Source organism: Scatophagus argus, chromosome 11 (assembly GCF_020382885.2).
Source record: "Scatophagus argus isolate fScaArg1 chromosome 11, fScaArg1.pri, whole genome shotgun sequence".
NCBI classification, from domain to species: domain Eukaryota; kingdom Metazoa; phylum Chordata; class Actinopteri; family Scatophagidae; genus Scatophagus; species Scatophagus argus.
This window is the reverse complement of record NC_058503.1, coordinates 17,436,411-17,449,710: the sequence shown is the minus strand read 5'-3', so window position 1 is coordinate 17,449,710 and position 13,300 is coordinate 17,436,411. Positions and strand designations below refer to the sequence as shown.

General features: G+C 39.3%; 1 protein-coding gene across 7 annotated transcripts in view; it reads right to left on the bottom strand.

Annotated features, from left to right (window-relative positions):
- stxbp5l (syntaxin binding protein 5L) overlaps window positions 1-13,300 on the bottom strand; it is a 118,756-nt gene that overhangs the window by 12,492 nt on the left and 92,964 nt on the right. For 4 of the 7 annotated variants that reach the window (XM_046403390.1, XM_046403391.1, XM_046403396.1 and 1 more), the window contains 3 exons: window positions 9,526-9,630; window positions 4,972-5,025; window positions 2,044-2,223 (listed from right to left, as the gene is read on the bottom strand). In XM_046403390.1, the coding sequence (XP_046259346.1) occupies window positions 2,044-2,223; window positions 4,972-5,025; window positions 9,526-9,630 (339 nt within the window). The remainder of the gene's footprint in view (window positions 1-2,043; window positions 2,224-4,971; window positions 5,026-9,525; window positions 9,631-13,300) is intronic. The other 3 variants (XM_046403393.1, XM_046403394.1, XM_046403392.1) reach the window with 2 other exon arrangements.

The window sequence follows — 13,300 nt, the reverse complement described above, 5'->3', positions numbered from 1 at the left end:
ATAATCATTTCAGTTTTTTGTTCCACCCTACTGAGCAACTTTATAAAGGCTAAGGCTTTTTCCACAACAAAAACCTACAAAAAACATAAAAAAATTAAAAATATATTAAATGACACAAATATCTGATAGTTCTGAGGACAAAGAGAGAGAAATAAAAGGTCTTCACGTCTGTCGCCTGGCAGTGACATACAATGGTGATGAAGGCCATTTTTCTGTGTCAGTTCTGAGGTCAATATTTCAAAATGACACTGCTGTGAGCGTCTGTTTAAGTCCTTACTTGACTTCTTTTATCTGCATTTTTGTTTTTGTGTGGAAGAACAAAATGGCAAAACATACCCAACAAGACTTTTTCTTTTAAACAAATCAAATAATCAAATAATAAGTAATCAAATCTTCAAGGCTGGGCCAAAGTGTTAGGAAGATGAAGAAGAATCAAGGTTTAGTTCAGCTTAACGAGCGACAATGTAGAAATAAAGTAACTAGAAAACCACTGAAATTCCTCTTGGCACTACACACACATAGACACAGAAACATACAGTGTTTACACACCCACAAAAGCTCAGATTCTCTTTCTATTACACACACAAAGGCGTATGTACACACCCACACACACACACACCCTGCTGGGTCAATCTCTTTTTAGATGGTGCAGGTCAATGTCAGGGTCTGAATTGAAGGAGTTCAAATGGAAGAAAATAAAAGTCAGAAATTTTCAAGTAAGAATGTCAAAATACCAGAGTGCAATTCATGCTCAAAAGGTTATCTTCTCCTACTTATTCCCCCATTTTATCTGTGTGAACACTGAAAAGGTCTGCTTGAAAAACAAAACAAAAAACAAAAAAAATTAAGTAAATTAAAACTGATGAAATGTTTCCTTCAGCAAAAACATTTTGTGGATTATGAGAAAGTCGGTGTGGCCACAGTGAATATACCCCATGTGCTCTGTTAACAAGTTTTCAACAAACAAAAACATCCAGAATCTACTTACAAGAAGAGAAAAAAATACGTAATAATAGATTTTTCCCTGGAAGATTCATTGTTACTTTTAAAATTAAATGGATGTCACCGGAAATGCAATGGCAAAATATGGGGAAAGGCGCTGGAGAAGTAAAAATCAATTGGTTAAAACACATCCAGTCATATTGCACCAACCTTCAGGCCTGGGACATGGTCAACACAAGCAACAGACTTAAGGGTCACAATGCAAGGGTCATTTCTTGCATTCAAGAGAAGCAGAACCTGTTGTTCAAATGTTTCACAGTGATGCTAATGCAAGTTGCATTGTCATATGTTTAGCACAGCTAAATGCAAACATTGCATTGTTGTTGGTGTGAGCATACAGCAATAATACAGTCATCTGCTATCTGGGTGTCAACAAGTGTTGGCTGATCACCAATTATTTTGTTACAATATCTTTTAAAAATTAAGTTCATGTACAGCTAATTTCCAGTGACCATTTATATTTTGAAGGGTATAAACAAAATTAACCACTCAGTCCCATACCCTGTAACACAGGTGTGAAAACAGCTGTAGGCAGCTGTAGCTAGCTAGCTAGCTACTGAAGCTAATGTTGGGACAAAGAAAATGCTATCTCTGGTTAACAATTTAATGTTTCCAACTGACTCATTTTAGAATCTTATAATTATACAGTGGATTCTACTATAGCTGACTATTGCAGTAAGCAGTTATCATGTGTTAAAAAAGACACCACACCCAAACTCCATAGCATTATGTACACTGATTCAACCTGTAGAGAAATCTAATGACTGACAGACTGCAGTACCCAGTTATGTATACTAAGCCATGACTGGACAATCACTGTTTTAAGGAGGGGTTTAGCGAACAGTCAGACACCTTCCTGGAAACTAAAGCATGATTTAGATTTTAATGCTGCTAACCTGCATTAGCATACGCTTGCCTTGTGTTAATTCTGTATCAGGCCTCAGTCCATTTACTCCAGGGTGAGAGGATGGCATGCACTTGTTAGGAGTGAGGGTATGTTAAAGAGGTTTAGGGATGGGAGTTGGGAAGACAAGCACACACCTTCAGTGTGGGACACAGGCAAAGAGATCTCCATGCAAGCGGCAGACTGGGCCTTGCGGAAGGGCGGTCGGCCAGGGCCTCTGCGGGTAAGCCGTGGCCCCTCGGGACCCATCGGGACGCGAGGCTTCCCTGCCGAGCACGGCTGGGAGGTGGGGCTAGTGCAATGTCCATTGACATGATCTGTAACAACGGCAAAGCATTAGCAAACAATACAAAGAGGGAAATAAAACTCAAACATATTGTAATCCACTGCAATATCCATCCTCATAAGTAATTTAGTCTAATATTAATTTAATCAAGAAATCTTCAAATGAGGGCAGAGAATTTACTTATTGACAAAGCAGTTTTATCTGTTTTAAGTTTTCTCACCCTATTTGGAGATTTTGCTCTCTGTTGATTTCAGATGTAATATTTCAGATCAGTATCATACTACATGACCTATTAAGATGGATATTTTCTGCAGTGTAAGAGGAGCAAGCTGATGTTGAGAATTAGATTGTCAAAAATAAGGATGGTAGTGAGGGGAAAAGGGAAAAAGAGTGAGAGTTAGAGAGTGGTTTGAAGTAAGTATGAGCAAAAGGGAGAAAGAGATGCTGGGGCAACAGAATAGAGAGGGAAATATTAAGAGGCAAATTGTGACTGCAGTTTCATCCGGTCTGGGTCAGGAAATAAGATATTTAAATTAAAAGAAACAAAAACAGGCTTGTTTCAACTCCACTTTTATCCCCATTTGAATTATTTGAAGACCCTTTTTTTTCCAGGAGAAATAGCTTATTTCTTTTTAAGACCAGAAGCTTCATGACATTACTGGCTATGGTAAAAAGCTACAAACAAATATCAAAGGAATGGAAAAAGAACAGCAAAATATATATCTTCTTTTTAATTGCAATGCAAATGAGTACTCCAGACAAGATTGGCTGGGCCACACAATCAGCTACAGATGGTGGTGACAGGTAGCACTTGTTACTTTCTGAAACAGCAGCCTTACACGGCCTCCTCTCAGGGACTGAGTTTGTTGGAGGCTTTATCCTTAGACAGTTTACGGTGCTTTGCTGGTTGAGAAAAATCATTTGCTTTGAGCCAAACCTTATTAAAAAGACAAAGAAAAGCAAAGCATGATTGTGTGTACTGGCTGCACTCTGCAGTTTCTTGGTGCCTGCAGTTTAGTTGGAAAGATTAAAAAGCTGCCAACACAGCAGTAATTAACAGCTTCATGATACCTAAGCCCGACTATCTTGTTCTCATTTGTCTTGACAGTAAATAAAACAGTGCCCTTTGCTTTAATGACAATCCTGTGGCAGTAAAAGCAAAGCTAAGATGATTTGGGGTCGACAGAAGGTCTGACTTAAGCGTTCCCTAGTTTGTTGTTAGTTTTCCTATCTGAAATTCTCCCATGTAGTGACTCGTGAAGCACAAGGACGATTAACATTGTGCTAATTAGTACAAACAATATAGACTGTCTTGTCTCTGTCCTCTTAGTATTTGGCACTGATCCTGTGTCTGTCATATCAAATCTAAGTCTCCTGCTCATCCAGTTGATGCCCGATGATTCAATTTCAAAGTGAAGATGAAAAACGGCAGGGTGCCACCCAGTCCACGTATAACACTCGCCCAGTTTCACAGCAGGACGGAATGAGGCAACGCAGGGATTGAAAGCACAGGTGATACTGAGCCAGCCGATAACTACTAGAGCCACATGATGACACCACTGTGCATCTGTCTTAATGTCTTGTTTTCTGTGAATTTCAAACAGGAGAACATCATTTCCCCCAAAATGTTCTGCAGGAAACTGGTACATAGGAGAAAGAATGGCACTGTACCCTCACACACACACACACACACACACACACACACGCACACACACACACACAAACAGTAATACAAACCGCTCTGACAAAATCATTTATTGTCATAACTCACAGCTTTAAAGAGGTTCACTGTAGCTAGTTTAACAAAGTAAACATTCAACAATATATAAGTATCATTAAGTAAATATTTTTATAAAAAATATTATTATGTAAATAACAACTAATAAGTATCTTTCCCACTTTTGCTGACAACATGAATCCTACAGACACTTCAGGGGTGCATTCGAACCTCACAGGAAATTTAATCAGCCTAAAATGTTCACTTTTCTATCTAACTAAATGTGTGTCTGGGCAACCAAGTATAAGGGTGATCTTTTCAAAGTTTGAATTTTCAAATTTGACTTGACATTTTCACTCTCCCTGTAGTTTCAATTAAATATAACAGAGGGATGGCAAAACAAGAAAAAATACCTACCTAAAGAAAGGTTATTAGATAAGGAAAGTCACAGGAATAAGTTGGCATTGGCACATTTTGTGTTAAAGAAGCAGGCGTTTTTAAAGGGGACAGCATGTGTGATACTGCAGAAGCAGAGCAAAAGGAAACCTGAGATTGTGATGCGTATGTACAGCAGTTGGAGATGTATGAGGGGGAACGATCAGTATCTGAAATACAGATGACCCAGTTAAAATGGAGAAGAGACCGTTTAAGAGAGAAATGATCAAGTTACAATGAGAGGCAGCGAGTGATCCAGTCACTGCAGAGCAAGGCTGTCAATGGAGGAAAGGTTGTGTAAAATCAGAAGATGGTCCAATCATGATAAAGCCATAGAAAACCTCAAATTTAAAAATGAGCATGAGTTACAAATCACCTTTATAAACACTTGCAAAATGTAGAAGAAACAAAACACATTAAGGGGCAAAATGGACACAACACTTCAGCCGGACAGTCTCATGGGCTGGTTGGACAGGAGTAAAGAGTGACAAGGAAACTGAAAGAAGAAAGTCTGAGTGAGAATAAAAACTGCTAAAAGAACATAAAAGCCTCCAAAATATGATAAAAGCAGAAACTAAATGACTCAAAGGAAATCAAGTGAAAACTGCTGGCTTTCGCCTACCGTACCAAGATCAGTCTTAAGATCTGTTGGCAGACTTAACTTTCTGCCGGGTCCCTTAACTGAAACAAAAGAATAGGAAACAAAGCACCAGTTAATCCCTTCAAACAAAAAATAAATACTTAAATAAATAAAAGAAATCATAAAAAATAAAGAAGGTGTAATCTAAGTCAAACAATGACAAACAAAAGAGCAAAAAGACCTCAAACAAAATGGAGACCATTCAAATGTACAAAGAACCAGAACATGCAAACTGGTGCAATCGCAAAGGGCAGGCATATCTCAAAATGCATTCTCCACTGTTGTCCCAGGCCAGTGTTCCCATCTTGCTCTACAGTATCAACAATAGCTATACTGGGCCAGTGTAAAAAAAAAAACAAAAACTTGTCTGGTAGAATTAACAAGCCAAGTTATCCACAAATAGAGTTTGATATTTCTTACAATTAATGGTTAATGTCTTGTTGGGCTGCAACAAGGCAAGAAGTACAAGTTTAATACTGTCAAACTCGACTTCCACTCTCTAAAATGTGACTGACACTGATAAAGAACTTAATGGAAATATATCAGTTTTGCATAAAATCTTTGTTTTGCTTAAATGTCCCAGTAAAATCAGATTTTCTATGGCCTGGGATTTCTGACACGGAAGCACAAATAAACAGGATGACACCACTGGGTGTCAATACAAAATCACAGTCTGACACTGGTGGAAACAAAATAACTTGATAAAACATTTTGCAAGCATTTTGCAGTAAGTAGAGAACTGCAAAGGTCATACTGAATACATGAATCAGTTTTCCCCCCTCTAAAAGAAGGCAATATTTCATTGTTTCTTTGTGTTGAATGATTAACTTGATGTGACACAAGATGGTGCTTACATTTCATGACCATGAGAACAACAGCATGACCATGAATTTCTGTTCTTTTAAATTCCGCCCACTTTCTTTAAATTTGGAAAATTCATCAAAGGAATCAATGACGATTCCTTTGTTGATTCAGGTTTCATTCCTTTTGCCATAGAGTACGATAAAAGAGAAAAAGTACAGCAGAGGGCATGGAGGAGTAGACTGGAGAAAATGACTGATTTTTTTAATGTTCTTTAATTTAATACAGTTTATTCCATTTATTCAGATTATTTGCTATGAAGAACCATGCACGCATGACTCAGTATCAAAGGTCATTTTAAGGAAAATATACTTCCTGTACTGCAGAGGAAATTAGGGTTTTATGGTGCTCTAATTGAATTTATCAGTCAATGAATTTCTGTTTCCACTGTTGTTCAGGAACAATTAAAGCCTCTCAGATTAATGTTGCAAATTAGACAACAGATGAGCTCTCTTTGTGTGTGTGTGTGTGTGTGTGTGTGTGTGTGTGAGAGAGGGAGAGAGAGAGTGCTTGTTTGTGTGTGTTTCATAATAAACTGTAGTGACCAGATGCTACTGCAACCATATAAAACGTGCAGTGCCAGAGATACAACGTTAAAGAAAATGTTCCCGCAATAAACCCGTTACATGCACCTGTTCCTCTGTTGTAACAGCTCAGTGGCTGCATTAACACTTCATATAAAAGTTTTTTGATTAAAATAAACGGGTGGCATTTACACGAGGCCCAGAAGCGTGGTGTATTGTGAACATAGACAATAACCAATCAAACCCTGCATGTATTACCATTCATTACCATGTTTTTCTTTTTTTGTTTTTCTGCAGTTACAGGCCCCACTTGCTCACTGAATCTACGCAGGTTGAGCAACATCACAATTTAGTGTCTAAATACGACATCAATAAGAATAAGGTCATTTATCATAAAACCCAGATTCCATAAAATGTTGGGGTGGTGTATAAAACATAAATAAAAACAGAATGCAATAATTTGTAAACAAACTGTGTTTACAGACAACAATTAGACAAGACTGAACTAATGAGCATTTCGAGGGTGTCCCTTTCATACCCAGCTCTGATTCTATCACCTGTTACCAATGAACTTCCTTACCTGTGGAATATTACAGGTGTTTTTTGAGTAGTCCTCAACTTTCCCAGCCTATTGTTGCCCTTGTCCCGACTGGTTTGAAATGCCTTGCTGGCAGGAATTTTCAACTGTATATTTATGAAAAACTACAGTAGTAGCAAATAGGCGAGAAGCGGGGTACGTTGTCAGCTGGGATAGACTCCAGCCCCTCCCCAACCCTGACGGATAAGCGGTATAGAAAATGGATGGATGGATGGATAGTAGCAAATGATCAAACTCTTTTTTTATTCATATTTTACACAACATCACAACTTTTTTGGAAGCAGGGTTGGATCATTATTTTTCTGTAGTTCTTAGTTTTTCGTCAAGTGCTTACTTTTTTATGACTGGAGTAGCTTTTACTCCAAGTCAGTCTTGCTATTGGCATCTTCACATGACATTATTATTAACGCTTGTATGACAACAGCTTTGTCAGACTAAGTCCATTTGTGACTTCAGCAGAGTTACTCTACGATTTGGTCACGTAGCATTTCCTTCACAAATATAGGGAAAAATCTAAATGTTATCTCTTTTTTTGCCAGCTATTCAGTAGTGTGTTGCATGTGTCTACCATCTGCCTAGAAAGATGAAACCTTTGCCACCATTTCGACAGACGGTGCCGCTTCGCTCTGCTCCTCTTCTCTGCTGCACTAGCCAGGGATATACTAGATTCTTGGTCTCGGTTTCCTCTTGGGCAAACACTTTATAATTCAAGGCAAACAACAGATGCCTTTGAAATAATGACAATAATTTTGAAATTGTTAGACAAAAAGGTAAACAATAATAAGAATCTACATCCATGCCAGCAGTTCTGTGGGACAGTGCTTTGAGCTAACATGCTCTTCACACTGACAATGCTAACATGCTAATGTTTAACAGATATAATGTTTCATCATCTTAGTTTAGCTTGTTAGCATGCTAACTTTTTGTAAGTAGTACTGAACACAAAGCACAGTTGAGACTGATGGGGACATTTTGTAGGTATTTGATCTTAAACCAAAGTATTGTAGGAGTTAATATGGTGCTAGATGAAAGATTAAAAGAAATCCATCCAGTTGTTGTTGAGATATTTCATTCAGCACCAAAGTAGTGGACCAACCAACCATTTACATCCAGAGAGCAACACTGTTAATGAGGTGAAAATAAGATTTAGATTTTTCTCAAGGTTTGCTTCAGGAACTTTATGTGTCTGAATCATAGCAAGGTACAGAGTGCTCAAATCACAAATGGGGCTAATTTTTCATTTGATTAGGCCACACACTGATAAACATACAAAGCAAGCTGAAGTTAAAATCATCAGCACCGCAGCTGGCCACGGAGTGGGCACCATGCAGTCAGATGAGAGACGAGACAGTGATGAATGTTAGTCGAGGTGACAACAAGATGAAATTTAGGCAACACAGTCAACTAAAAGAGCATGTTGCCTTTTGGTGAAAAAGATGTGTGGTTCCAGTGGAGGCTCAATGATTAATGTCACATAAGCACTAGAGGCACTGACGAGTGAGGAGGAGAAGTAGCCAGCTGGAATACAATCCCTTCCTCGTTCCAATCCTGCCTGCCTGCCTGCTTTGCAGCATTGCTGAATGATGAGGGATCAAAGTTCAAAGACCAAATCCAGCACATACAACAGACATCATGATGCCTATTTCCCCTGATGCTGGGGCATAGAGACAATGAAACACCAGCAGTTGTTGGCACAAAAGCATGAAACACATTGGCATAGCGGCAACAGACAGTCTACTCCTAGAAACACAGTCCTTGACAGCTTGTTTACACTGCAAGCAACTGGGCTGATGGGTCATCCTGTTGTGACCATTTGTACATGAAACTGCACCTATAACATTCTGATCATGAAAAATCAGATATGTATTATTGTAATTTCCAATATTCACAGTGATTTTGTGAAAAGCACATAGCTTATTTGTGCAATACTGCCTGCTTTTCACATTGTCACCTGCGCAATGCATCCTTTGTATTGTTATTATTTTCATACTTTCATATCATGTTGGTAGCCAGTGTGGCTTGGTTTCAAACTTTCTTCCAAACCCTAAAAATGGCTCCATTCATTTTCCTACCAATTTTCTTCTGATACGTATCCTTTCAAATTTAAGGTGAAGTGAAACAGGGAAGCTTTGAATCGTTGCAATCAACTTCTCATCCATTCTGCAACTGACATGGATATATGTTCTTCAGTAAACTTTGGGAAACAAGGAAGCTAAAATTAAATCTGCTTTACTTTTCACATTTATCAACTGATTTTTTTAAAAAACAAATCTACCATAGCCAGCCTTTTTAAAACAAATTTAAGCAAGTTTAATACCCAAAGTTCCCTGTTTTTATTGCTATGTAAGGTCTGAATGTGCCTGTGGTGTTTTGCTGATACTGTTGCTCACAGTGCGGAAGCAGAGTTAGCATGCAAGGTGCAACACTGAATCAACCATATGTCTAAAGACAAGCCAATCATCCCATCTCCCTCTTTTGTTGCATTATTGCCACACACTAAAAACCACAAGCAGATGTCCATGAAGAGGCTGATATCTGTGAGACATCCCTCCTCTTACCATTGTCCAGTAAGTAAAAGACTGGACTGCAGTGGCTGGCTCTCAGACTGGCCACAGGCTCTGGCAGGACGCGTGGGTCATTGTGAAGGGAGGTTGGGTAATGAACTGGAATAGGAGATCCAACAGAACAAACACAGACTTTCAGGGCAACAGGGGAGAGACAAACACAATGGGTGAACTGGAGAAAAGAGAGACTTGCAGCTAACAGGAAGGAAAACAGTTGAGAGGTTATGAAAACAAAAGGGTTAATAAGAAGGTTACTATTCCAGCAGAAATATAGCACTCAAAAGGTTGAACAAGAACATTGCTATCACGCACAACAACAGCACCACAAGTACTACTGCTATAACTACTATTGCTACACCTGATCATCACTACGGACTACCAACAACACAGCTACTGGTCAAGTGTTTCTAACCTCTGAATCCGGCATCATTCCCTTTTTTGTTTGCATTTCAAACAGACGATAAATAATTCACCCACTGATCATTTTAAAACAGTATTCTCTAAATTTTGGTTGAAACATCAAACTCGATGGAGAGCTAACTCAAAGCAGAGTGCAGGTTTTCTTTCTGTTTGGCTCTTCTTTGTTGCTCAGCACCTGAAGCTGTGGCTGAAAAGCTTCTGACAATAGAAATGTGACTGACTGGAAAAAGTGACAGAGGACTTGCACTGCTGATCAGCTGTTGGGGTTAAAGGACCATTGTTGACTTTACTGACTGTTGCTGCTACCCATACTATCACAGCAAGTTGAACAGAAAAATGTGAACACTTTCTGTTACTACTCACTACAAAATTACAATACTGCATTTAAACTCAGTATATCATCATATTTTTGTATTTGTTTGTACAAAACAAGCTGGCTGGTTGTGACTTCACAGCTTAAATTTACATAATGGAAATCAATAAGAGCATTGAAGATTTGTCCAAAAAGTAAAGATGCTGCTACTTATCATACTGGTCTGTGAAGAGTAACACCCAAAACACGGATTTATGAGTAAAAATACAATGCATATGTATGTATTGCCGGGGTCTACTCCGAGGTTTTTGCCTTCTGAAAGGCAGTTTTTCCTCACCACTGTCGCCAAGTGCTTGCTCAAGGGGAATGTTGTGTTCTCTGTATTACAACTTAAATAAAGAGTTTGGTCTAGATCTGCTCTAATTGGAAAGTGTCAAGAGATAACTTTTGTTGTGAATTGGAGCTATATAAATAAACTGAATTGAATTGAATTGGATGTATTACAGGTATCACTGATCAGTGTATAAAGTGTACCAGTGAAAAACTACTGACAGACTTATTTTAAGTTTTATCAACCACCTTGAGTTGTATGGAACTGAGCAGGTGGCACCAGCTGAGCACACTTTAAACTTTCAGCCATCACCTCCTGCCTGTCTCCCGTGAAGTGCTCACCGCTAAATATATCCTGCCGGGTCAGACACGATCAGTGGCATCTCAGCTTGTTAGTCCATCTCGTGACTGGACCTGGGCAAGAAAGCCTGGCTACAGACACATGTGGCATGAAGCTCCCCCAGGAAATGTAACACATAACCCCAAACCAAAACAATAGACCCCGAGACATAAATACAAGACACTGGAAAGGATGTGGAGGGATACAACTTTTGGACAGGAGAAGGGCCAATTACAAGGCCTAAGAACAAAAGGATGATAGAAAAAAAAAGAGAGAGAGAGAAGATGTAAGAGGTGAGAGAGACGTCTGCAGTTATTGACACACAGGGTGAATCAGGACGATGGCTGATTTAATAAGCTGTCCACAGTCTGTCTATGGCTTTGAAAAGACACAGCACACCTGGTGTGCCAGTGATGACCAGCCTCTAGAAGAGGATGGAATATTCAGCCAGAGGAAACGAACCATGAACTGTTCGCCTAACAAGCAGTGCACACCTGTGCTTCCTCATTTGTCTCCAGCCACAACCACTTTAAATGTACTTTACATCAATCTTGCATCGATACAAAAGATTTTTTTTTAAAGCTGACAATTTTTTGCAGTTAGAGCACACTGGCATTAACCATTGTTAACATATCATTCCTGATTGCAAATTGTGATTCTACTTAACTCCACTCAATGTAATTAAAGTTTATGATACCCAACTTGTATAAGAACAGGTGTAGCCGCCTACTGGACATTATCAGTAATGCTCTCCCCTATGATGACCATGTATTCACCCACTGAAATTCATAAAAATGTGCTTGCAGAATCATGGTTACAATATTAAAATTATTTGTTCCATCTCCCACAGACTCCACCCTTATCTGGACTCTCTGGATACAATGGGTGGATAAATGGCCACTCTGCTGCAATCAACCTCGGCTTAACCTGACCAGTTAAGAGTTTGCTGCCACAGCTAACCTACTTCCTCAAAATCCAAGTCACTTCACTGGAGAAGTACAGGGCGATGGTGACAGGAGGAGAGCATTACTCATACAGTCCAGTAAAGAGCAGAACCTGTGTGAGACAGAACAGCTCCACCATCCATCTGCTTTTTTTGCCCTCTATAGGTAAAGGTTAAAGTGAATTAGATTATCGGTCATAATGTGCTCTTCATCCATCTTTCTATAATTATGCCTTTCTTCCATCTCTCTAGTGAGCAGAGAACAGACCTGCAATTGGACAGAATGACCATGACCTAGTCCACATCGTAATGCTGAAAGACTCCCTGCCAAGGTAGCTCAGAACATCTTGTCCTGGTTTTGTTATTCTTTTGTTAAGCTCTCTTTAAGACGCTCAAAAACATGCCCATGAGTTCTTACAGATGTGAAAACAGACAAAAAGGACAGCTTCAAAAAGACAAGCTCAAGGGTGAGTTTATTTCCAGTGCAATATTGACATGGAAAAAAAAACCTCAACAAACATCACACAATTTAATTTGTACTGAATTAGTATATGTATATGTAAAAGCTACTCAAATTTGTGACTTTGGAGTTCTAACAAGGGCTCGCTAGCAAAAATATCTTGTCAAGTCAGGTCCAATTAATCTGTATAGCCCACAATCACTGCCTGTAAAAACTGCCTCACAGAGATTTATTTGCCACTGAACAAAACATAGACAACCTTTCCATGAGCGCAAGAAACCTCAAAGGGAAGAACTTGATATTTCTACTTCGCCATTTAATTTGTCATTTTATTTGGCTTGATGATGCATTGTACCTTCATGGCTGAAATGCAACAACACCGCTCACTTGCTCGTGGCGCAGTCCTCCATCATGAAGCAGCTGAATGTTTTGAAAGACAAAAATATCAGGACCTAAAGGAGTAATCTTTGTCTTACTGACTCATTGCTGAGTCACGCTTTTCAGCCCCCAGCGAATACAGTGCATTGTTCTTCCTATGCTACTTGGCAACAAGATGCTTACTTATGTGTAATACCTGTAAATAAGCATCAGTTGGAATATTAGGAAGACTTTATAACACCACAGGGAGACGTCTGAACAGATAAGGTTATATCCCAAGCTCCTATTTGATGACTGAGCTGCTTGGCCGGAAGGAAGAGCACGCACAGCATTCCCTGCAGGTATTGTCAGGTTGTTAGGGGGGAAATGTGTGTGTCCCTGTGACTCTGGGAGCACTTCCCATGGCCGTTGTCTCAGAGGAGTGACTAGAATAAAAGTCATTCAAAGGTCTGGACTCACGTGGGTACAGTCTTACAAAGCAAAGTGGGACCAACTGGACTCATTACTAGTAAGGACATGAATAAAGCTCTGGGGCACTGCCAGCCGGGAAGCAGGAAACAGCAGGGGTCAGTTGGCATGAATACT